The sequence below is a fragment of the Solea senegalensis genome, linkage group LG7 (assembly GCF_019176455.1).
Source record: "Solea senegalensis isolate Sse05_10M linkage group LG7, IFAPA_SoseM_1, whole genome shotgun sequence".
In the NCBI taxonomy this organism is placed as follows: domain Eukaryota; kingdom Metazoa; phylum Chordata; class Actinopteri; order Pleuronectiformes; family Soleidae; genus Solea; species Solea senegalensis.
The window spans coordinates 9044987-9072483 of NC_058027.1; the positions used below are offsets into that span (position 1 = coordinate 9044987).

General features: G+C 39.2%; 1 protein-coding gene across 1 annotated transcript in view; it reads left to right on the forward strand.

The window, feature by feature from the left end:
- LOC122772172 (protein kinase C-binding protein NELL1-like) overlaps window positions 1–27497 on the forward strand; it is a 232010-nt gene that overhangs the window by 156686 nt on the left and 47827 nt on the right. Inside the window, exons 13-14 of the mRNA XM_044029913.1 lie at window positions 11915–12040; window positions 25982–26104. Coding sequence (XP_043885848.1) covers window positions 11915–12040; window positions 25982–26104 — 249 coding nt within the window. The remainder of the gene's footprint in view (window positions 1–11914; window positions 12041–25981; window positions 26105–27497) is intronic.

The window sequence follows — 27497 nt, forward strand, 5'->3', positions numbered from 1 at the left end:
CCCCCTCCCCCCCAACTGGCACATACCATTCAGAAAAATGGGACACAACAGTTTGTAGGACATGTAAAAAATATTTATAAACTCTTATATTATAACAGAAGTCTCTAATAAGCTTGTTAATACCAGCAACAATCTACAAGCCTGTGCCAACGGCAACATGAAGTTTGAGGTATTATAAAGTTAAACAATATGAGGCCCTGTCAGACTAACATTATATCACATTCAAGATCCTTCAATGAAAAATTAACTTCTGTGCCTGCTGCCGTTTTTACAAACATTGAGAATACCACAGGAGTGGAGCGTAGAGCTGTGCTATATTATTATGTTTGCGATCATACCAGTGTAAATACACACAAACAAAGTCGTAAAATACAAAATTAAATTTACAGCTGCATGTTGACATATTGACAGGGTCCATAAGGATAATAATAATAATCATAAAAATGACTTAGATTTATAAAGCGCCTTTCACGAAACCCAAGGTCGCTGTACAGTTAAGAACAGAGATGAAAACAAACAATCAGGTGGCAAAAGCTTGCTGGAACAAGTGTCGCTTCAACAAAGAGTTGGTGCCTGGCGAACGGCCAGGGAGTGAGTTCCAGAGCAGAGCAGCAGCGACACTGAAAGCCCTCTTGCCAGAGATTTGCCTGCAGGTCCGGGGAACAGAGAGGAGACCTAGGTCAGCATACCGCAGGTTCTGGGAGGGACGGTGCACAAGGAGGAGGTCGGAGAGATAATGCGGAGCAAGTGAATGGCATTTAATCTCAACCACAACTCCAACATGGCTGAAAGCTAAACCACCTTGTAGGATATTGCAGCGAGTCCCTGATTCACTGCCTTGTTTGGTTGTTTGTGCTACTTTCGTAAATCCAAACAAAAGATTTTCACTGAACACTCGCACGATAACACTATTGAACTTACAGATTTAGACAGCAGTGGACCAACAACTCCTGTGTCCAAACTGAGCAAACACAGCTGGTTTTTTGGTGTAGTGGCCACTGAGTGTATTTTACATGCTCAAAATGTTGAACTGCACCATGAAATGTTAATTTCCACAACCAAAATGTGGCTTCAGATTGTTACATTTCACCCCTTTCTTCCTACCCATCTATGCTCCACTGACTTGAAAAGAACACTAAACTAGTTTTCTGACACAGACTACTGCCTCCATATTCAAGCTGTTGTAAAAATTCAAATTAATATCAAAAAAGAAATACACACATTTAAACACACGCTCACAGTTTTGTCAGCATACACACCAGGTATCAGCTCTGGATGTGAATTACAATAAAACTAATTAAGCATTCTCACACTGCATTGTGTGAGAATGCTTAATTCTCACACATACCAGTTGTCCTGTGAAATGCTTGCTGCCTGTCGTTGGTGCAGCCACATCAAGTGCAATGCTGTTCTTTGATATCCCACATGCAGGTTCTTTCTTCATTCTCATCTTCTGGAATGTTTTGCCTCTTTGTCTCTCATTATCTTATACGTCACTTTCAATGATGTGCAGAGTCTTAAAAATGAATGTTTTGTTAATATAGCAACCATCCAAGAACATAGTTGAAGCTGTCCGAATAATAAGAGTGAAACACTTGCCTTTGCTTTCTTTTTCCTATTGTCTGCAATGTGACTGATAGAGTGCAGTGATGTTGTTAGCCCTGCGTTCTGCGTCTCTGACGCAAATAATTCAGAAAGGACACATTTACCTTCTGATTGTTAAGTAGTTTTAACTTATCTACAATTCGGCGCTGTTCGGTGTCTCCGGAGTACAGCCTCCTACAGACTACAGCGGCAGCGGTCTGTGATGCCGCTCACAATCGCCGACGCTGTCCCTAAATACACCACACCTCTATATTTAACTCCTGTTAAATATAGAGGTGTCCCTGGTAGTTGTTGGAGATTAACCCACGTTTTTAGGATAGTTAAGTAGTTTTAAGTGATCTACAGTTAGACACTGTTCGGCTTGATTTGTGTGTGGGAGGTCTCTTCCTGTGACGATACTCTGACCAGTCAGTGGTCGGCAGTCTGACCAATCATCGCATGGTACCTACTACTAGCACGCTTGGAACCTCGCCGGAGCAGGTACTAAAAGTAGTACCTGGTACCAGGTACTATGCTAGTGGAAACGCTACTTAAACCGTGGCGAGGCGAGTAGAGCCGGTGGAAATGCGCCTGGGTCTCTGTGCTGCCTCCGATTAATGCCCTCCTTGCCCAGTCCATGAGTTTTGGTGGGTGGCCGTCTCTTGGCAGGTTTGTGCCATGTTCTTTCCCTTTGTTTATGATAGATTTGATGGTGCTCCTGGGGATCATCAAAGATTTGCTTATTTTTTTACAACCTAACCCTGACTTATACATCTCAACAACATTGTCCCTTACTCATTTGGAGAGTTCCTTGGTCTTCATGGCAGTGTTTGGTTAGTGGTGCCTCTTGCTTAGGTGTTGCAGCCTCTGGGGCCTTTCAAAAAAGGTGTTTATATGCACTGACAGACCATGTGACACTTAGATTGCACACAGGTGTACAATATTTCACTAAATACGTGACTTCTGAAGGTAATTGGTTGCACCAGAGCTTTTTATGGGCTTTATAACAAAGGGGTTGAATACATATGCACATGCCAATTTTCAGTTTTTTATTTCTAAAAAATAGTTTCATGTGGATATTTTTGTCATTTCACTTCACCAACTTTTGTGTTCTGATCCATCACATAAAATCTAGATAAAAAAAAAAACTTTGAACTAAAGGCAACATGTAACAACATAGGTAAAAAGCCAAGGGGGGTAAATACCTTTGCAAAGCACTGTATATTGTGACCTACATTTAGAGTAAAGTAATATAAACAAATGGATGGGTTTAAAACGCATGTTAAATAATAATTTTCTACTTATGGAGTTCTTGTTTTCTTCATTGTCTATTTGTATGTTGAATATCAGACATAGAAGTGTGTGGGAAAGTGATTAGTCAGCATGTGAAAGATATATATTAATTATGTGTGGTCAGCCAAAATGACAAACCAAAAGGTCATCGGAAATGGGATAATTTTTCCCTGGGACTCATAAAATGTCCCTGGGACCCACATAAAAGACTACCCTTGGGTCCTGGGACACATTACATTAAAAACCTAGCAACGTCACTGGGTTAGATCATGCAAGTTGTTAGCCTCAAGGCACCAGTGTTACCTAGCAACTATTTAATAGTAGTTGAATTTGTCCAATAATCTGAGACATTTCCTATATTGCCTTGCATAAAAGTATTATTTTCCTGAAAAATTTGGTTGTGTGTGTCCCTGTTTGTGTGTTTTGTGTTGTGCCTTTGTGGGACTGACAGCTAATGTAGTAGTAGTAATAATAATAATAATAATAATAATAATAATATTTACTACTAATTATAATAATAACTATAATAAATTGTAAAGATCATTCAGGTGGAACAAGTCTATTTATGCATTTTACTCTTGAGGTAACCCACTGTGACTTGATGATTTTTTATTGTTAGTGTCTGTTTTCCTCTGTCATCATCTTTTTTACCACATCTGTCACATCATCTGCACGACCTGACGATCAGTTTGTCCCTTGACTAACTGTGTGTATGCAATGCATTGAGCATATGTGTTCGATCAAAGCCTGTTGCATACATTATTATGTCGGCATCAGTGTCGGGCACATAAGGACACATTGTCACATTTGTTAGGAGCTTATAAAGGAAACATGAACCATCCTTTGTGTAAAAAAGTAAATATTGCTGCACTGGAGATTTGTCATGCTACAGGTAGCGTGATGATCTTGGTGTGGATAACCAGCTACAATACAGACAGATTTTATTGAAAAATATTATTTAGTATAGCCCTCACTTCTATTTTTACATGGTTTTTGGTTATGTGTGCATACCAGAAACCCAAGAGCCACAGTAGCACTGTTGTTAAACTGTCCAATAAAACATGTATTTATTGTGTCTGTAAAGATTCTCAGTCTTCCAGGCCATGATTATCCAAGAAAAGTTGAATCAAGGGCAGCTGAACTTAATTTTTGAAATTCGAGAAATGTCACCTCATATTCAAGAGAGTTCAACTCAACCTTCAGACAAACTGGTAGCAACAAATATATTTCAACCCTGACATAAAATGTTGAAACATTAAAAAGGCAACAGAGCCGGGGGTAAATTAATTTCCTTTATTCTTCTCACATTAGGACTTTTGCTGTGTTACATTTGGTGTCAGATTTATGTCAAAAGCCATGAGAGCAGTAAAACATAATCACAAGTAAATAATAATGACTGCATATTAACATCATTTGTTATAACAACATATTAACAATATGCACAAAAAGCTGTGCAGCCAAACTGCTCCTGTTCTGTGCTTGCAAGTGAAATCTACTCGAGGTTAAAATTTGCTCACTCAAGTCTACCAGACCTTTGACAGTTTGGGTCTGGTCTTCTTATGATTGGTCACGTTCAGTGTGATCCCACCCACACAGAGGAATGACTGAAGCAGATAATTAGTAATGTTAATTTAATGGCTCCGACTCATATTGAAGTATATATTTGATGTTAGTTTTATTAAGTTACATTGTATTGTTACTCTAATGAGTTCAGTCTGTCTTCCTCTATGTTGTACATGAGACGTCCCATGTCTCCTGCTAGAGTTTCAACAGTGTTGCTGTTGTACTGATAATGTCTATATTCTTAATATAGCTTATATATAATATATGCTATTTATTCCCATCTCACAGTCTCTCTGTGTGTCTCACAATACATTCCCCAACACTGGTTCCTACTTATTGCAGTTCTTACCCATTACAGTAACAATATACACTGTTCACCATTCACACTAAAAGTGACCAATCATAAGAGCGCTGGTGCCCTCCTTGGTCTCCACCCCCAAACTGTTAAAAGAGCAAATTTTAACTTTGTGAGCAGATTCAACCTTCGAGCATGCATGACTGCAGCACTTAAAACAGAGGCTGTGCCACGTGTGCACAGTTTAATTGTTTAATTGTGGTTATTGTGCGCACAAGATATGACAATATCTGTGCAAGTGCATATTATTATAATATTATTTTCATAATTTTATATGAGCTTGTTTAACTGCTCTCACGACTTTGACATAAATCTGATGCCATACTTAGAGCAGCCACAAATCACATCCAGGACGTAAATAGAAATAGAAGTAATAAATATGTGCAAGAAAAGTGTACATTTTTATAATTATTATACAGTATTGCACAAGGTATGAGGCAGTTTTTACCAAAGGCTTGAAAAGATGAGACAGTTCCCCTGGTAGGCAAGCATGCCATTTGCCCTAATGCAGTTACAACAGTTCCAAATGTTATTTTACATTTTGTCATGGAGGAAAATACTGCAGTGTGTTGCTCTGTAAGTGGTTCTTTATGTTGATCTTATTTTAATCATCATAATCTGCAATGGTGGGCTATGTTTCCCCTGTGATATACATCACACTGCTCCATTGAAGTCAGACTTCATATAGTGTTGTAGTAAGACCTCAGCTGTGTAATAATCCGTTAAACTGAAAGGAAAAACGCACACTCTGCTACTTCCTTCTGCCTGATGTATGGATTTATTTTAGTAAGTGGGCACCCAGGTGTACTTTTCTAAGCTTTGCCCTAAGTATACCCGAGTGAACACACACACACACACACACACACACACACACACACACACACACACACACACAGCATCTGTCATTGGTAAACTGCTCCACTCTGTCTGACAGAGGGACTCTGCTACACAGTTTCCTTCAGTGTATGTCCGAAAGTCTTTCTCTCTTTATCTCACTGAATGACAATGGAACTACACGGTTGACTGATGGATTGAACCACTTTGCTCACACTTTCTGTTTATTTCACCTGAACCTGACCATCAATAAGTTTTCCAACCCACAAGTTCTTGCTTGGCTTTGCACGCCGCATGTCCCACACGCAGCTCTAAGCTGCTGTGTTTAAAAGGACAAGGGTGGGGATAAGTGCTGTTGCTTTAATTATACACAGCAGTCGTTTGTTTTCTTTTCTGCTCAAGAGGGGTCATCACAAGACTACACCTCCCAAATCCTGGGAGGTGTAGTCTTGTGCTGCATGTTGATTGTTTGTTTGTGTTGTAGTTTGTTCCTCATCATGGAAATGAAATCCCCATAATTAAATTACCTTGGCCCTCACAATGACCTTGTGTTATTATCCATTATATTTCGTTTTTTTACTACTACATAAGCAGTTCCTTTCAAGCTTGTTTCTGGTTTCTACTTTGAGGAATGGAGCATAGTTGGGGGAGCCTAAGCTCACACAGAATGAATTACTTCCTTCAGAAGAGGCTCCCTTTTCTCTCAGGGAGGCATTGCAGTCCATTGCAGTAATGAGGATACATTTTTTTTATTGTTTTATGCCGTGTATTGAGGTGACATTCAGCATATTACATATTGCAGTGCTCTGCACTGAAATGTATTATTTGTATTCATTCATTTCTTTTTTTTGACAGTGCAAGAGTGATTTGCACAGAGTGAATATGTCAAGTAATGATTGGATGAAAACAAGAATGAGATTAGAGATAGTGGTTGTTACTGCTTAATTTGCCATCCATTTTTCTTATCACTAGTTTGTTTCAGAAAAGCATGGCCAAATTCAGCTGCTTTTTAATTAGGGATGCACCAAAATGAAAATTGTTGAAAACCGAAAATCAGGAAACACTTGGTTGAAAACTGAAACTGAAAGAAATTATTATGCCAATTCTGTATAATTGCTTTTTTAATCTAATGTTGTTGTTATGGCTGGGACTGTGTGTACTTACCTCACTGAAGTCACGGCATTGCAATTGTATAGATTAATATTCAAAGAATAAATCAATTAAGAAACTATATTTAGGAGGATCTCATTGAACTTATCGGACGAGGGTGCATGCCTCTCTTCTGGTGCAGCCAGACAAGCCTTTGTTTTCTGCACACCGCTCCTGCTCTGTGCGCTTCTCTGTCTCCTAGTGGGCTCTCCATATCCAACGCAGCCTGGATCATTTCTCTACTCACCGCTTTATCCCCACATCCAAGTAACGATCTTTAAGAAGAGGCTCGAGTGCAGTCACGATGAAGTGCAGGGCGTCCAAGTAGATCTTAGATTGAATTTAACAGTTTACACACTTGATACTTCTACGCACTCTCCAACTCTCTTGTGTATTGCATGGCACTAGCTGCATGACTTCCCGTAAAACCCGTTAACCGTAAAACACATGGCAAATGTGCAGCCATGCGTCTACTACATAGATGATAGCTAACTATAACTTCTACAGTGTTTTTCCTGGGTTTTTTTTAGACCAAGACGGCAAAGGCTGGAGAACCTGCGTGACGTGTGCGGTGTGTAAAGTGTGTGAGCCCCCCTTTAGAGTGTTGTGTATGTGAAAAATCATGATTTGACCAATGAATATCTTTTACATTTTACACCAAGATGTTTAAAATTAAATACTATTATATTATATAGGAACAGATTGCACAATGTTTGTCCTTGCATGTCACTCTCTGCAGTTTTTGGACTTCAATCATTCAAGCATGTCTGGTGGAGGTCCATATCAAGGTATTATTAGGCTTGAAACTTACCTCTACTTTTTGTTATTAGGCTATACCTCAATATCTTCACTAACTTAGTAACACTTGTAACTTGTTCTCCCCTCCATCAGTCTCATCTGGTTTGCTGGAAAAGATTGAAGCAAAAAATTAATAAATTAAGTAAATTTTTACTCATTCATCAATATTTCACTCACTTATACAGGGTTGTAGTGATAAATACAGATGTGGTTAAACTTAATCTCTTACCTTTACAGGGATTAAAGCAAAAAAAAAAAAGAAATCTCTCTTCGGCTCTTATCTCTATCCAGACACTATATTTACATTACATTACATGTCATTTAGCAGACGCTTTTATCCAAAGCGACTTACAATGGAATCAAGTACAATTTTGCCAGGGGTGGAATCGAACTTGCGACCGTGATGTCTTTGGTATACAAGGTAGGGTCTTAACCACTGAGCCACTCCACCTCCACTTTACTATATAATAATCTACTGATATAATATATTTCTTCTATTACTTATACATGTATCAGGCTGTCTGTCGCCATCGGTCAATCCGATTGGTCATACCTGCTCCGGTGAACAGAGCTGAAATGAAGGCAGCAAAACTTGCCAAAGGTCGGATAAACATCGTATTTTCATGATCTATTTCTATCTCTCTTTCTTGCCAGTTTGCCCAGTTCCACCAGTGAAAACAGCTGAAGTTGGAGCTTCAGTTTTCATTTACCTTTGCCTTAGATAGGCACGGAAAACCCTTGTCTACCCTATGAAACATCAGTGTGGAAAGGGAAATATTCAGTACTTTGTGTTTTCACACAGACTTTGTGTTTTCTTTTGTTTATGCATTTTATTGTATATTTCTCACAAATGGAGAAACTCTCACTATGACAAATATTCATTGCCCTTTGCTGCATGTTCTGCCAATTGATGCTGTCCCTGGGCAATTTCAATCATTTGATGCTGCTTGACCATGTCATCAAACCGGGTCTTCTGTCATTGTTTTAATCGAGAGACCCAAGTGGCAGAAAATACATTCTGTGTGTTTAACACATAATACTCACATATAAAACTTTAATCGATCAATTTAGTTTCAACTTAATTTCAGACAGGTGGCAGACCACCTAGTTGAAAAATCAACAATTGTGTTCATTGACACTGAAACACAAGTTATGTTTTTCTTTATCCAACATCTGAGTTTCATACTCAGAGGAAAGAAAATCCAGGTATTTCAGGCAGCAGGAGACAATTACGCTGCTGGTTATCAAACTGACAAATACTTACAAAAAATGAGTCGTGCACAGAAAGAGTCCTATCCTCCTTTATTTTTAGCCCATCCACCCCCACCAGCTCTGACCTACATCACAGCATGAATAAAGCAACAGAGACATGAGGAAAGTGAACTCAAAGGGGAGTGGGGGGTCTGGGGAGAAGGAGGGAGGAAGAGACACATAGAATCCAGAAAAATGAATTCCCCTCTGTGTGAAATGACAGTTCCAGTTCTGTCAGCAGACCTCACCTGCTACCACTGTCCCAGAGGAGGCTGCAGAGGGTGAACATGCATACATACACAAACACACACTCACACACGTTCACACATACATGAATGACATATGAACACAGGCGTTACAGGACCTCAGACCAAGAGAGACCATAAAGCCTCATCATGGCTCAAACCTGACAGCAAATGCTTTTACCACTGTAAATGGAAGCTGACTTGACTTTGAATTATTGAGGCTCTGCAGCGACATCACAGGCTGGCCTTCATCAGATTTGAACAATGCATCAGTGCCTTTCTCTAATAAAGCATAATCAAATGAGCTGCTTTCAGGGTGGAGCAGTGCCTCAGGATAAGATGAATTGGATTCACATACAGTTTTTCAGCCTCACAACACTCAAACAAGTTCCATGTTTTTTGATCTAACAGATCAATGACTTTTATGCTGAAGGCCGGCAAAGCTTTGTACGCCTGAAAACATGATCTGTCTTTCTTTGATTGTGCAATTCAACACTCCTACTGTACACTCACCAAGGATGAAATTTGCCGAGAAAATACCTCTGGGTGTTGCATGTAAGTCAATTACATACTACTTACAAATTCATTCTGTTGTAAGAGGAAAGTGTGAGCTAAAAACCTCAAAGCTGCAATGTATTTATCCAAGGAGAGGATATAGACATACTCCATACTCCCTCTTTCTGCTAAGGGTAACATACTGAGTCCCTTAAGTGGGTAAAGGCCTGTTAGCCTCAGGGAACTGGTTCTCTGCTGGTGACATCCATATAAATATGCTGTGCAGTGTGCACACATGCATACACCCAAAAATTAAGGCCCCTCCTGTATAAAACTTCCCTTGTGTGTTTCCAATCCTATTTCATCAGGAGCCAGCCTTTCTGTTTTAATGCCTCCCTGAGCTCTGTGTTGTTATTCTTATACAATGTATTTCAGGCCACATTAGGAAGACAGTAATTCTGTGTATGGAGACAGGATTTAGTACTTCATGATATTAGTGGAGTATTATTGATATCAGGTAGTTCTTAATTTGTAAATCATAATGTGCCAGAACGCAAAGTACATATGACAGCTCAGGGATGACGAGACGGGCACAGGTCCCGGAACGTATACAGAAAACGTGCTGAAAACAACATGAAAATGCCCACTTGCCACACTGTGGGACTTACAAATGTTATGACGATAATCTACTCTGCACAGCACAGGCAAATGCCCAAATCTCACAGGTGGGACTTACAGTATACAGTCAGCAATTAAAAAATTAATTAATTAATTTAGCATGGCGGCCTATTAATAGACAGTATGCTCACCATATTTAGTTGTCCAAAACACCCCACATCACGAGCATGTCCGGATTCTCCTCCTCTTTTTTCGGGTTTTACTGCGTGTGTCTGTGGCAGTTCTGTGTCCTTTGGCCACCCACGACCTCATGTACGGGACTGGATTGAATTTAGCCAGGGGTCCAACAAGATTTAGGAAGATTAAAGTTGATATGGTGAATGTGAGTAAAGAGGCACGCTTGGGAGTGCAAATCAAGTTCGTTTGAGAAAATCCACGCTCACATTCAGCACTTGCAATGGGAATGCTGTTGACAGCAACAAGTAACTCCATCAGCTCATCGGGGGTTTCTTTTCCAGCTGAGTCTCGGTACTTTCTGTAGGCCCGTATGACTGCGTGCGGGTTGGCAATGTTGAAGCGCTGACACAGTGACTCAACCTCAATCTCTCCATGCAGCGCACCTTAATTTAATTTTTACCGGAGGTTTTGTACCGGATCTGCCCAAATAAGTACCGGAACACAGGGAGGCCAAAATTAAGAGGTGGCGGATCTTGTTCCAGCAGTATCCGGCTCTAATTAACCCCTGATATCAGGGAAAGAAAATCCTGGTGTATGCTCTTCTGTCCCCTTAAGTTTGTATGTCATTTTTGAGCTTTTTTCTTTTCTTTACTTTTTTCTTTTTTATTATTAAAAAGCCAGGTCTGCTTTTAAAGGGCTGTCTTGGTTTTGTGTGATTGATGAGTGATGTCATGTTTTGGGATATTTGTGTATGGGCTTTGCTCTAATTAATAACTGGAACCAATGTGTTAATGCCCTGAGACCCTGCTTTTGTAACTGAAGCAACAGTCTTGTTGGAACATAGGAGCTCACGACTGAGACACGAATGGACTGCTACTGTCGTTGCGTGAGGGTGCGCCTGCAGTTATAAAATGAATCAACGATTATTAGACTAAAACATTGAAATATGCCAAATCTGATATGTTAATATACTCAAAACGGACAGAGCAACCTGGAGCATACAAGTTAGCTTACCGTTTGATTTTCCATGTTTGTAGTCGAGCTGTGATATGCAAACTGTTGCTTGCAAACTTTGCATTTGACTTTTTTCCTGCCATCTATTTTTGTAAAATGCTGCCACACTGCTGATGTCGTTGACATGGATGTAACAGGAGGCCTATATGATTCTAGCCTATAACGAAAAGCTCAAAATTAAATAAAACCACTGGATATTCTTTAATCTCTCTCTCTCGTGGGTTGGGCTAATCCAAAATAGTGAAAACAAGAGGGATGTTTGCTAAAGACACGTTGTTACCTGTGAAACAGGTGTGCTCTGAAAACACCCCCATTAGCACTTGGTACTTTCCTCCTGATGAAATTAACCATAGACTGTATGAAATTATCACGGAAAAAAAGCCAGAACAACCCTACAGTCAACTGGGAGTTTACAGCCCCACTTCATGGGCTGTACAAATACATTTGCCTTTCCTTGCCTTCATCATTATTCTGAGTGTGTCATTAGAGAACTGTCATGAAGTGACTAATCCATTGTATCTGCTTTGTTTGTCCTCAGATATTGATGAGTGTGCGACCCAGATGCATTACTGCCAGTCCAACACGATGTGTGTCAACCTGCCTGGCAGCCATGGCTGTGACTGTCTGCCAGGATTCATCAGAGTAGACGAGTACTCCTGCACTGGTATGCATGCCTGAATGCTAACACATGCCATTTGATTCTCCCCACTTGAATTTTACCTTCTTTAATTCAACTGCTGAATGAAATGTTTGGGATGCTTGTTTTTTGGAGGACCAAAAACTATAGAGAGCAGTACTTGAGTTTTTATGAAGTGTTTTAAATAAATTCTTACCACCACAATTTTAGTGGAATTTTGGATAACAACACAACAGTAGTACTATTGTTAGTCTCTGTTTGAGCAACAAACCCTGAGGTCAAATGCTGTGATCAGCTCAGATAGCTGGTGCTTGAACCTACTTCTTCAAAATATTGAGAAAAACCCTCTTGAACTATGGAGTGCAATGCCGGGGCTTTCCACAGGGATATAAAGTACCCACATACCATGAAAAGTAGAAAACTCTTAGTAGCCCATGGCACGAGGCACTAATACAAACTGAGATTCTTATTCTGTCCCAACTCACCAGTTTGCTTGTTACTATTAATCCTCATTATCAACAGTGGTGTGATTTAGCCAGTGTGATGTTATTAATTGCCTCACTAATATTTGCCAAAAAAGTCTTAAATGTTTACAGTGTTATCATTATCAGTGTTTTGCATGTATGTAAAATCTGAATTGGTAAAGCAGTTAACTGCTGCTTAGACACAAATGCATAATTAAATGACGTATTTGTTATCACAATCTTTAGGGCTGCAGTACTGGTTATGGTGTTACCGCTGTTACCCAAATCTAAAAATTACAATATGTTCTGTTTCCAGGTCAAATTGCTACTTGCAGGTGTTTCCATTTAAATGTGATTTGCAAGTCTAGTGTCTCGACATTCCATTTTTCTCGTATAATCTCATCCCACGACACTCCACTTTGAGGAAGACGTCAAATGACGTGAAATGATTTCCATGGTTTTGGAATAATGATCTCCATTGCCCCTTCTGCTGTTGCTGTGATTGTTTTCAACAGAAGATGAAGGGGGTGGATGAACTCTGTCCACACATGCTGTGCCATCTGTCTGAAGTAAATTGGTCATGTGACCCCCCCCACGTCATGTCTGGTGATCACTTCTCAAAATAGTTAGTTATTTAGTTAGTTAGTAGTTAATAGTTAATTACTGATTGTTGATTGTTGCAGCCCTAACAATATTACATGCTCACAGTGATTTCTAAATATCATCTTTTAGCTACTAAGTAGTTTTTTGAATAAGTGTCCAAATGAGTTAGAGTGCTGCGATTCAGTATTTTTTATGACTTACTTACCATAAACATTCTGTTCTGATGATCCTGTTTTCTCCACATCCCTGACCTTATCAATGCTGAATGCCAGGGCAAGCTATGGAAGAATTTCACATATTTAACAACACAGTGCACAAGGCATATACTGTATTCAACCAAGTTTATTTCTGTAGATCTCGTGCTATTTTTCAACACACTATTCGGTGACACCTGCTCTGGCATAGCTGGCTCACTTTTTTTCCCTCACTAAAGGTTCAGGGCTACATGTTTTTTTAAGAGTGAATAGGATGTGCATGGTTGTTGCTCAGTGTTTCTCTGGAGTGTTCTTTAATTAGCTCAGACTTGGCAGTCTCACAGGGACAGGGACCCATGGACAATCAATCTATTTTGCAGCTTGTAAACTGTCCTGGTTGCTGACTGGGAACCCATAGACTCCTGCATCTGCTGGGAGAGATAAATCCTCTCTGCATCTCCTCCTCCTTTCCCCACTGCCTGATTCTCCTTCAGCTTCCTCTCACAGGTTTCAAGGCTTCTGTTCACACAGTAACACAGTGTTAGTGTTCATGGCGCAAAGGGATGACTGCTCATATTTCACAACGCTAACATGATTGCCCATTAGCTGCTGTAACTATTACGTAGTGCTCAAATCTGCATTGTTTTTCTTCTTTGTGTCTGTGGACCGGGAAAGGTTTATTGTTGTCACTGCATTAGGGAGGACACACACAAACACAGCAGGAGCCATTTTGTGATTAGGCAAAGGAATCTGCGAGATGTTTGAGCAGTCTATCAAGCGAATGGCCGAGAGAACATTTATTGAGGAATGTCAGTGCCTGTTTGGATTGCATGCAGTGAGTCAAACAAGCTTCAGTGAATTGAATCTTGAAAAATAACATAACATAAAGGCACATTAATCATCTGTATAGTGTAGCACAAAATTTAGTGGTCAGTGGATTGAAATGGTCAAATGTTGATTTTCCTGTCAAGCACATACGATATATACAGTAAATAAGTAAATCAAAGGATGACACATAAACTGTGACAAACAAACAAAAAATTGGATGAAACACAATACAGTTTTGTGACACATTGTGTCTGTCTTTGTGTGTGTGTGTGTGAGAGAGATAGAGAGAGACTGTGCGTCGCTGTTGTTGGTAGCTTAATATGCCCAAATCTATAGGCACCACATACACATTTACTCTCAATATTACAATGTGAGCAGCTCTTTCCTCAGAGAAACAAAATGTCACCTACAGCATGTTTACAAGACTCATCATGTATCACCTTTCCTTTGGACACACTCAGCCTCATCTATCTCTCTCTGCCTCCTGCAGCCTCTCTCTCTCTATCTTGCTCCTGCCTGGTGAAAAGGAGCCTGTCCTTTGTGGAGACAGTGCCCTGTAAACAACGGGAGGCTTCGATAATTGTGGTTCCACTTGATTTCACCTGTATGGAAGCAGGCAAACCGCCCTGGGGAAAGTGGAAGATGGTGGGTTGGACTGAGTAAGGGCATAAAGTCTAAGGTTCTATACCTCACCTTCTCAAAATACCACAGAGCAGCAGTCACATAAGGCACTTGTCTGTGCAGTATAAATGCTTTTATAGTATGTTGGTCCACTATGTCCTTCTAAGAATGTGCAGTTTTCCGATAAGAAGAAAGACATCACTTTAGCAGCAATTATGACACTGTGCACACATTGAGGTATAATAATGTTGTGTTGCTCTGATTCTGAAGCTTTTACTTGGAGCTATACTTTGAAGTTTGAATGAATAGAGATGTAGCATTTACATCCAGAAAATCTAAAGTTTGTCCGAGGTTGACTTGTTTGTAATGTGGTAAGCTTAGAATATACACATCATTTATTGAGTGGTTAAAATTGGATTATTTAAGGTAGTGAAATTCATACCTACTTGTAATTATCTCTGAACATGGCTGGAGGGGTCTTTTAATATTCCTGTTAATTTGAAAAATGCATCTCTGAAGCTGCTGTACCCCCATGACTCCTATAATGTACCTTTAGCTGACATAAACACAAGTGTAGGTTTTCCTTTATTCATGTGGCACTGCTTTTTACAGTAATTATATAATGAATGTATTTCTCCACACTCACCTGCACCACAGTGATCAATACCTGGCTGTATTAGTTTTTCTATCAATGTGCTGTTCATGCACATAACCTGATGTATGGCTAACCAAAGGAGCTACCATTAATTTCATGCATCAAATGGTGCATGCAGTATATAGTGCAAAAGTGTAGCATTGGAAAAGCCCCATAACATTAGATGTTTAATGAAAATGTAATCAAATCAAATTCCAATTATGCATGTAATAAATGTGGAGCTCAGGTGTGACGAGCCTGGAAAGTTTGGCAACCCTCCCTGTATACATTAACTCTTCAAAATGGAGGTCATCCTGTCAGACTGGCTCAGCATCAGCCAATTTACTAAGGTCATCAAACATAGTTCAGGGATGGAGTCAGAGGATTTTCTGAGAAGCTAATGTTTATATTTATTTTACCATGAAGGTTTGAGTTTCTTCCTACTCATCTCAGACTGTACAGCCATCTACACTGATGACTTTCATCATCTTACTGCTTTTTTGTACAAGCTTTGTCTCCTCTTTGATGTATTGTCTCCTTGTTCTTCTGGCTGAATACACATGGAGACACGTTGAATAATAATGCTCTGTGGCTATGGGAGGAATGTTTACTGGCAGAGCACATTAATCGAACATGCTTTCATTAATGTGAATCGCAACCTAAGCATCTTTATTGCCAAGAGCTGTATATTTCATTGGCCCATAAATGAATAGCATTACTCCTCTGTGCCGCTGCATACACAGGATATGAACTGGCTGCTGTGAACTCTATAAAGCAAACCGAAGGCTAATGCCACAAAGGAAGCAGCTGTAATATATTATGGAAATTAACATATTTGCAGCATAATGAGAAGCACTTGCTTTTAAGTGCAAGATCTTTAGTGCTTCATGTTATTAGTAATGTGTGACTGGAACACATGTTTTTCCCTCAGTGGTTGTGCATATTTCTCTTCTGTTGCCACCTCCTGCTTTTTTTGCCTCCTTTCATTAAAAAAATATGCTCATTAAGAAACAAAAGAGGAAGTCATTAGTGAAGTCCAAACTATCACTGTCTTGGTTGACTGTCACAACATTTAGTCACTCTTGTCATGTCTTCATGCAGCAGGTAACTGTTCAAAAAAACACAAAAAGGGGAAATAGTGAAATAAAGGCATAGAGAAAATACAAGTTAGAAAATGTCATTAGAAGCCATAAAGGTTCATAATCCTTGACTGCTCTGTAGAGTAATCTGCTCTGTTTTGTCCTTTATAATCTTCTTTTTTTGGCACCCAAATAGCTTATTTTTAATACTGCAAAGTAGCTGAGAAGATAGAATAAATTGACCTTTGGGTCAAAATAAAACAAGCCTTTTGAACTCCAAGTGGATTGCTCAAGAATAGCAGAAATATGCTCCAACTAGCTTTATGGAAATCCATGTCCTCCAGGTTAAATGTTATCACAACCAGTCAATATTTCAATGGTGTCATAAGAGAGATCTCTGTTGAGTTCACATCAAGTCAAGGTGACCAGCATGACAGTGGCAGAAAGAGAGCATGACGACTTTGCGTTAACATAAAAAAAAAACGGATGGGGGAAAAAGCCTTCAAAAATGCTGCCATGCTCTTTTCTTTTTTATGGGTCTGTCACTGGTCATTAAATTTCACATTAGCGATGTGTTCTGTTTGACATTATTGAATGACAAAATGGTAGGAGCTTAAGCAATGAGGACATGTTTTAGATATCCATGATGCATTGTAAAAGTGAAACATGAGGTGTTGGTTTTATTCACATACACTCTGTCTGTCCCCCTTGACTTAAGTTTCAGGCACTATTCTGAAAAATATGAAATAAAAAGGTTCTGAGCAGTGAAAAATGAATAAAAGACATACAATATGAGAAGAAGTGTGGAGACTCTGCTACATGTATTATCAAAGCTAAATCTTTCTAAGTATACGCTGCAGTAATTACCACATTGTGTTCATAGCAATAACCTCCTGTCATCTTCCCAGTTTGTTCAAGAATTAAAAAGTAGTGATTACTACTTACTAATTGCTTAATTGTGATTGGACATTGATGACACAAGTACAGATCAGTAACATGTTATTATTTTCCATTCTTAATCCATGGTATTTGTGCACCAGTAAACATTGCAGGGTATGTACAAACAATTGCTGACTACCTGGTTCTGGAGCATAGATATGAATCCATATTCGTTCATAGGAGGGTAGAGAGGAAAGTGCAGTTTTAGAATTACCTGAGAAGTTGATGCTGTTTTCACACTGGATGCGAGTGTGTCTCTGAGCAGCTTTTGCTATGTTTTATATGGAGTTTCCCATTGAAAATAATAAAATGTACTTTTAAAGATTCAGGACTTTTCAGTATGAAGCTGCCCATCTGTATGTGATGTACACATCTCACGAGAAAGTGTTGTGAGCGTTGTCAAAAAAAGGCATGTATTCAGGGAACTGAAATTCCACAGTGCTTGAAGCAGGAGATGCACCTGAGATGCTCATCTTACTTGGGCAGCGTGAACACTCTCATCGGTTAACATACTGTATGTGCCTAAATGAAAAGCGAGCATTTGGTCTGAAATTGGCTTGGAAGTTCTGTGGGATTTCATAAATGACTTCAACAATAATATGACCATGGCTTCATCAAAACTGTAGTGAAACCTTAGTTAATGTCATTGGCAAAAACCTGTGTTTGTCCTACTATGTCACACACAATGCATTAATATACCTAATGAATTTAAGATATGTCTGTATATTACATACATTAAATATGTTGTACGAGTTCAACTCAATGGGCTGACACTGCATCACTCAATATGAATTGACTAATTAGGCCAAACCTGGGCAGTGTGTTAATACATTGCTTTTGTTATCTTCAGGAAAATCTCCAATCTCTCTTTTGTCAGTGCAATAACTTCACAGTGACACAATCATTCATCAGTGGGTTGGGTTATTGTATTATGGGGGGGAAAATCCCCCCTTGGATACTGTAACCAGTACATCTTATCAATCTCTAATGGATTCCATTAATAATTCTGCGAGTCTGCAATGTATTTTCAGTCCACCCATCATAGCTGAATGTTAATTTCTCTGTGAGATGAATAAAGTATATATCTCTCTATCTATCTATCTATCTATCTAAAGACAGTGTAGCATTGAAATGTAATAGCAACGGTTGCTCACTAAAAAATCTTAACTATCATAATAAAAATTGCGTTTTAACCCTTGTATGCACACGTGGGGTCATTTGGGTTGTTATTCTTCAAAATCTTTAAAATGAAAATTTGTAATATATTCCAGGTATTCCTCACAAAACATGCTTGTAACATGAAACCATTTGCATTTTCATTTATTTTTTCATTAATTTTAAGAAATTGCAGTTTTTGTATCACTACCCCACTCTTCCACAAGTGGGGTAAAAAATGACCCCAAGCAGTTCCTATGGAATCTTCTACGAACCTTTAATTCTTAGCAACTCTGACAGTCCCACTTACACATCTGATGTCAGCAGTCCCACAGACAGGGGAAAAGAGTGGAAAAATGTAACCAAACATGAGCTCATGGTCTTCATTGGATTGACCATTCTTGCACAAAGTGAAAAGAACTGTGATGTACCAGTCTGTGTGTTTTTTGGGAGTCGTCTGCATAACCCATCGTACAAGGCCAATGTGTCCATTCGAATATTGCGCTTTGTTGACAAGAGGACCAGAGCCTACCGACTGAAAATAGACCACATGGCAGCTTTCCGCTACATATGGGACCTGTTCCTGGTCAACTGCAGGCAGAAATTCATCTCCAGTGATTGTGTTACAATGGATGAACACACTTTTCACCTTTCAAAGGGATGACCCGGCTTCTGCAGTATATGCCGAGCAAGCTCACCAAGAGCCCGATAAAGATCTTCTGGGTTTGTGATGCACACACCCCATATGCATTGATGGGATCGTGTACCTAGGGAGACAACCAGGGGAAGACATCCAGAGGAATCTGGGGGAAAACATTGTCTGTTAGTTGTGCAGTGGATTCAGACACACAGGTCGCAACATCACCACTGACAACTTCTTCACCAGTGTGCCTCTTGCAGAGCATCTCCTGGAGAAGGGTCTGACTATTGTGGGAACTTTGCGACAGAACAAGCCAGACATTCCTCCAGTCATGATGGCTTCCAGGTCTTAAGAGGTCCACAGCACTGAATTTGGGTTAAATGGCAGCATGACCATGATCAGCTATGTGAGAAAAAAGGCTGCTTAGCACAATGCGCCACAGCAAGATGGTGGATGAAAACAGCCCAATGAAAAAAACAGAATTGATCCTCTTCTACAACCAGACCAGGAGGAGTAGATACTATGGACCAGATGGTTGGCAACTACACCTGCAAACGCCAGACGGAGAAGTGGCCCATGGTGCTTTTGTACAGCATGATTGATGTTGCCACTCTGAATGCCTATTCATTTTTCAGGGCTCAGCACCCTGAATTTTACATAGGCATCACCGATGGATGACAACACTTCCTCATGGTGGTTCATAAATGGAGATAATACTTACATGTATGTTGCTGTGTAAAAATTACCTCCTGGGTGGTGACATCAGGTGTGTAAGTGGGACAGTCAGAGTTGCTAAGAATTAAAGGTTCATAGAAGATTCCATAGGAGCTGGGGTCATTTTGGGGTATTGGGGTAGTGATACAAAAACTGCAATTTCTTAAAATTAATGAATAAATAATAAAAATGCAAATGGTCTCATGTCACAAACATGTTTTATGAGGAATACCTGGAATATGAAAATATTACAACTCTTCGTTTTAAAGATGTTGAAGAATAAGAACCCAGTTTATTGCAATTTCAATTGGGGTCATTTTTGACCCCACTCGTGGAAGAGTGTAGGTATTGGTAGGTTGTACATCCAAGGGTTAAGCTACATATAATCAAGTGACTGGTGGACTTTGGGCAAAGGGCAGTGGTGCATTAACAGTTTCATAGTAAGCCAACTTTCATATGTTTGCACTGTGGTGGAAAACTGATGTATCTTTATATATATATATATATATATTAGTGGCTATTGCTCTAAGACAGAAAGGGAAACTCAGCTTCCTCTAAAATGTTGTCATAAATGTACTGTGTTGTATTTCACGTCAATACTAAACATGTGGTAGAACGTGACTAGAATGTGTCACTAGTTTGTTTAGAATCAGCTATTAGTCAGGTGACTAATTGCCTTACATGATTTTCCGCAGCAGCCTCCACATTGAAACCACTGAATTGAAGCTCAGCAACTGTGCTCTATGGGACGGCACAGAATTGTTTTTTTCCCTGTGGTGGGCTTGACGGTGATTGGACAAATGTGGCAAAAATGTCACTTCCAGAGAAGCTGGGCTTCCGCGAAAGTGGGCGGGGGATGGGCTGATACTGGGCTTCTACATGATCATTGGAGGAACTTTCTGAAAGGCTGAACCAGTTTTTGATTGACAGTGTTGCAGGAAACATACATGACTTTACTACCTCATTCCTGTGTGGATTTTGCAAGAGAATTCTGTAGAAAAATAGCTAGTTGTTGTGTGTTATTTTCTAGACGATATAGCCCATGCACACTTACCATGATACTCTCTTACACGCTATTATGGATGCAACAACATGATAGTGAACGTATGAGAGAATGATATGCAATATGTGTGAGTATAGCAGCATGTGTAAGAGAGTTTGATAGAAACGTAAGTCAACTTGAATTCTCATTTTCTAATTGGCTCCAGCCGGATCTCAAGGACAATGTCCCGCCTCTTCTGGATGTGGTATTGTGAAAATGGTGAAAATACACATATTACTATACTCGCACACATTGCATATCATTCTCTCATACATTCACTATCATGTTGTTGCATCCATAATAGCGAGAGTATGACAGTAAGTGTGCATGACTATAGTAGTGTTTGTGAGAGAGTATGACAGTAAGTGTGCGTGACTATAGTAGTGTTTGTGAGAGAGTATGACAGTACTATAGTAGTGTTTGTGACAGAGTGAGAGAGTATGATAGTAAGTGTGCATGACTATAGTAGTGTTTGTGAGAGACTATGACAGTAAGTGTGTGTACACTGTAGAGTATGATAGTCTATAGTAGTGTTTGTCAGAGCGACTATAGTAGTGTTTGAGAGAGTATGACAGTAAGTGTGCGTGACTATAGTAGTGTTTGTGAGAGAGTATGACATGTGTACTATGACAGTATGTTTGACTATAGTAGTGTTTGTGAGTATGACGCGTGACTATAGTAGTGTTTGTGAGACTATGACAGTAAGCGTGACTATAGTAGTAGAGATGTAGTAGGATGTAAGTGTTGACTATAGTAGTGTTTGTCAGAGAGTATGATAGTAAGTGTTGTAGAGAGTATGAGTAGTGTAGTAGTGTTTGTGAGAGTATGATGTATAGTAGTGTTTGTGAGAGAGTATGACAGTAAGTGTGGTAAGTATGAATAGTAGTGTTTGTGAGAGAGTATGACAGTAAGACTATAGTAGTGTTTGAGAGTATGACAGTAGGTGACTATAGTGTAGAGAGTTTGATAGTAAGCTAGTAGTGTTTGTGAGAGTATGACAGTATGTGACAATAGTAGTGTTTGTGAGAGAGTATGACAGTATGTGTGCGTGACTATAGTAGTGTTTGTGAGAGAGTATGACAGTAAGTGTGCGGGACTATAGTAGTGTGTGTGAGAGAGAATGATTGTCCATGTATGAGGGTATAGTAGTGTATGAGTAAGAGTATGGTGTTATGTGTGAAACCAAGTATGATTTACTGCCTAAAGGGCCTCTCATAGGATTTTGTATGTATGTACATACTTTGTATAATTTATTGCTTTATTGGTTCACAGCTTACTGGAAACAGGTACCTAACAGTAAGGCCCTAATTTTTAATTGCACAAGCACAAAGAAGTTAAGTCCTTTGTGAATGCTCTGTGTTGGTGCCTCCAAGGACACCTGTTATTCTGATCCCATAGTGAAAAATAGCCGGAGGAAGATTAAAAATATGAGTATCATGAATAAAAAAAAAAAAATACCCTCAGCCAGTCACATCACAAACAGCTGTAACAATTACAGCTTGCTTAACTGACAAGCATTTGCACAGGGATTCATGTTGACTTCATGTTGCAGAACAACATGACCTGAACAGTGGCACAAATCTGGAAAGATTGCAAATTTGAGCATGTTAGGATGTTGATTCCACCTCTCAAAGGGTCCTGCAATGTTTTTAAGAAGGACCTTTGCTTCTTCAGCTTTGCAGTTTTAATATATATGTATATATATATATATATATATATATATATATATATATATATATATATATATTAAATCAGCCACTACATCTGTGTGTTTGTGCTTCTCTGTAAATTCAATTAATAAACAGCCAAGGCTGTCTGTGTTTTAAAATTGTGACGCTTTTGTCTACATCCATTCTCAGGTATTAGCACACTGAATATTTAATGATGCAACCCTTCTTCTACACTGTACCATTAATATAGTTTACTTTTCATATCCCTGTCTTAAACCTCTCACCACCACTGTTGACATTCACCTCTAATTTATAGTTCAACACAGGGAGGAAATCCACGGGAAGAGAAACGCTAAATAAATCCACCTAGTTGCTTTGGGGCTTTGTGAGCAACACTCATTAATTAAGGGGAATGTATTAGTCATGACTCCCACCAAATCTCTTGCATATTAATGAGTGTTAGTGAGTGTGCACCTTGTGAGTTGAGGCAGCATCAAGCCAGGTACTGACTGGTGCTTAAAGACACAGTTCATGGTTTAATATACAGGTATATTAAAAAAATATAGCTCTGTTGTGAATCTCCTCAGCTGCATAATTGTAAGATGCACTAACTGCAACATAACCTGCTCATAACATAAGCTCAGTTGTGAGACTTGAGTCTTTTGCCTAAATCAGTTATCCTGTGTTTGTAAAGAACAAATCAATGATTATCATATTATATTGTGCTGTCAGAATATTTTTTTTTTTTTTTTTGTTAATATGTATGAATCATTATTTTTGTTTACATTTTCCATAATAGCAACCACCTCAGCAGCATTGTATTGCCCTCAGGTCACCTTTTTTAAGACCTTTCACTCTGGGACCTATTAGTGGAACATGTAGTAAGTCAAGTGTAACATTTTAATCTTTGTGATGAACACGTAGTGTCTTTTTGCTGTTCTGTGTTGAACAGTGGACCTAAAAAAAAGTAGAGCTAACAGAATTCAGTCACTCATCCATCATTGATGACATGGTAAACTCTCAATAGGACACTCATTAGTGCTGGAGGTGCAGCCATTTCAGAAACAGGGATTAATTGTTTGTGTTCAACATGAGACAGTTGGAAGAAATAAGCAATCAAAGTAATCATTTCATTTTGTGGTTTCAGTTTCAGGGTCTGTTATTAAAATCATGTGTCCTGTTATAATGTCTAGGTAGCTTACAATCATGACATGGATCTTGATTCACTTACTAAAAGTGTACAGAGTACAATTAAAATGATTTTTCTCAAAGTAAATATATTGTAAGCCATGTTTCACAGTGAAAATCTATTTGATGTGAAATACAAGAGTACTGAATCTCTGAACCAATGGATTACACTGCAGACTGTGACGGAGCCACTCCCTCAGCCCCGTCACTGACTAGTGTGCGCTCACCCGCTGTAGAGCGCACAGACATGCAGAACATTCTCAATGGCCCTCAGCAGATGCTGCCAGGAACATCTGACAAGTTGACAGTATTATCAAACTTTTGGGGAGCAAAAATTAAATTATTAATTAATTAATAGCTATGGCAATTTACGCAGACCAGATTATGTTCAGAGTTTCAGTTTGAAACTGGCTGTGAGAAACCTGCATCACTTTCTTTAAAAGCCCCCTTGGACATTTCAACAATCTTATGAGATCTAGTGGATTTGGATGCAGAAACAAGATCTGAGATGCATGTGTGTTTATCAACCAGCTAATCTGATCAGACCCACTTATCTCTCTCCCACTCTATACACAGACATACAGATTGTGTCCAGGTGCAATGCCTCTTGCTGTCTCTCTTTCCAGGTTGTCTTCTTCTTCTTCTTCTTCTTCTTCACTCTCTGTCTCTGTCTCTCTCGGTCCTCTTCTTCTTCTTCCCACATAAAAAACACTGGTGCACCGGTAATAATAGTCCCCGGTAATTCACTTCCATTGTGGCTTTTTTTATTTGCATCGTTGTTGTTCTTTTATTTGCAGCGGCGTTTCTTTTATTTGCATCGTTGTTGTTCTTTTATTTGCAGCGATGGCGGGTCTCGGCCACCGTATCTAGCTCTACAGTCTTCATAACTTGAAGAAGGATGGTTGGTCCATTTTGTGAGGATATAAAATCAAATGACGCGTCAAACGTAAAAGTAAAAGTTCATAACCACTTTTGTGATACTCTTTATCTCTGACTGAGGCTTTAGGTGTTTGTTAAGTGAGCTCACAAATCCTGGTTCTGTTGAACACTCTTTTGTTGTACAGACCTCTAATGTGATGCTGTTTTTGTATTATGATCAATCCTTGTTGGGGGTCCTTGGCTGAGACAAAGCTGAGAAACTCTGCTGCAGGAGAATGAGAAAAGGCAGCCATGCTGACCAATCACCAGTCAGTCCCTTGTCTGATTTAAAATTGACTATATAGCACTTTTTCCCCCCAATTCAGTCCTGGTGTTAACAGTCACCTGGGAGATCCCATCACAAGTGTTAAGATGGCATTAAGTACAATTGTTCACACTGGCATTACAATAGGGCATGAGAACATAGTGTGGTGAATTCCATGGTATATGTAGAAATGTCTTTGAAATGTTTTAGACGCGCACTGTCTCTGATTTTTGTTTTCACATAAATTCCTTCTGTTAACATTTGTGCCAAACTGCCTCTGTCTTTTCAGTTTGTAATAATGTGCTCATTTTAAAGTGGATGTGAAAAGAGTTGTTTTTGGGGTTTTTCATGACGGTGCAATAAAATGTTTGTCACTAAAACCAATGAATCCCGTGATAAATAACCATGATCTCAATGTTCAAAAATAATTATGATTATCATTTTGGCCACAATCATGCAGCCCTAATTCATGCATGCAACCCATCCCACCTCAAAATGTGGCTTTATAATCAGATCTGAGAATGCATTGAGGATACATATGTACACATTTTACCACGTTCATGCCAGTACCTACTGCTGTCTACTTGTGAATGGATCACCCAGGATGGATATAGCACCAGGTCTGAATCCTCTGATCTTAAGGGACCACTTAAAGATATTACTACTTCTAAATACAGCTTTGCTGTTCTCTGCATTACTCAGTCATGTTTCCATGAATTTTGTACTGTGTACATGTAAAACTGATAATTTGATGTTGAAATTTACATTGCAAGCTTCACATTCACATTCACATTCATTCTAAATGTGTTGAGCAGAACTGATGTTTGAAAACAAGGATTTTATAAACCCATGGTGTCAGTCTCGAGTAGCTACTAAACTAATTGTTACCCTCATCAGTGGAGTTCCCATGGCTGCTAAACTCAAATTATTTTTCCAAATTATTTTCACACAGAAAAGTACACATACACTCAGCTGTACTCACTGTGGAATGGCTCTCTGTGTCTCTCCCTTTAGAGCATGACGAGTGTGCCAGCAGCCAGAGTTTGTGTGATGAGAACGCCATCTGCACCAACACCATCAGAGGACACCTGTGTACCTGCAAGCCGGGCTACGTGGGCAATGGTACCATCTGCAGAGGTAAGTTCCTGCCCTGGAACAGCCCTCCAGGCATAAAAAGGACACAGATACAGGCACAAACCTTGCCTCATGTCCTCTGATGATGATAGTTGATTCTCTGCTCCACAACATCATAGTTCACTCCTCCTTCACTTCACCTAACCAGGCAGCAGCTGCTACAGAGATAATGAAAATTAATTCCACCATTTCCTCATGTGTGTGTCCTCTCCCACACTGTTCACCCTGATCCCTGTTGATCTCTCATCATACCGATGTTTAATGGCAGGTAATCTGTTACATTTACCAGTTTACCCATTTTATTGACCCAAATTGTAATTATTGCGTACATTTGAAAATGTTTCTGTCAAACCATATTTTAAAGCAGAAATCTGAAATCCCATTTTCAGTACAACTAGAATAAAGTGTCTAGTGCTTTTGCCAGGTAAAGGTAAAATGTTTTTCTTTTACTCAATGAAAAAAAGAAAGTCCCAAAGTTGTTGGTCACTAAAAGTCAACTAAAATTAAAAAGGGTGCAAATAAATACTGTATGAGTTGCAAGCACTTTGTATATTTTGGTTGTATGTAAGCTGAGTATGTCTTCACTATTTATGATGAAAGTTCATACTCGATGCAGCATACACTATAAATGCAAATAGACTTCTTATTTAATCCAATAAGCTGTGGCAACATAAAGTGACAGGAAGAGTGTCTAAATAAAGGCCAGCAGTTCATGTTGACATGACTAATGGCTAATACAAATCCATCGATTATCAATGAATTGAGCTTTATATGCCTGATACTTTTTGCTGTGCCATATTTCAAGGTTTCAACGTTGCCAATTTGTCTGGACCATGTCTCCTGTAAAGTGTGTAAAGTTAGCTTTTTGTTTTCAGAACTTTGGTCACAATCAGTTCAAATGTTTTGCCAGTAAACACTGGCTTTGTGACGGAACTATTTTTATTTGTGAGGTAATTTAGAAATTGCATTTTGTTTCTCAATTATAGTTCTGTGACCAAGTATCAGTGTTAATGAGGGTGAATTTGGCATTCCTATGCGAATCATACAGAACCACAGCACGATACGTCTCACCGCTAGTTTTTCTTTAACGTAAAGGTTTACTTGCAACTGACACACTTGCTTATAGAGCAATACAGCATCACCTACAGAGGCAGATAACCTAATCCTAACCCAGATACATGGCAAATAAATTGATTTTCTCCTCTCCATGTATACTCGGACTCAGCAAGTTGTCTGATTGACTGTCTTAGTTGGACTATGGCCATGCATGTAAACATATGACTGATCTAGCCAGGACCAGTAGGCCACATGGAGACCAAAACCTGGTCCTTATGAGGCAAGACCTGATTTCTGAGGAACTGGTTAAGTTTAAGGCTAAGATTTGAATTGTGTTATA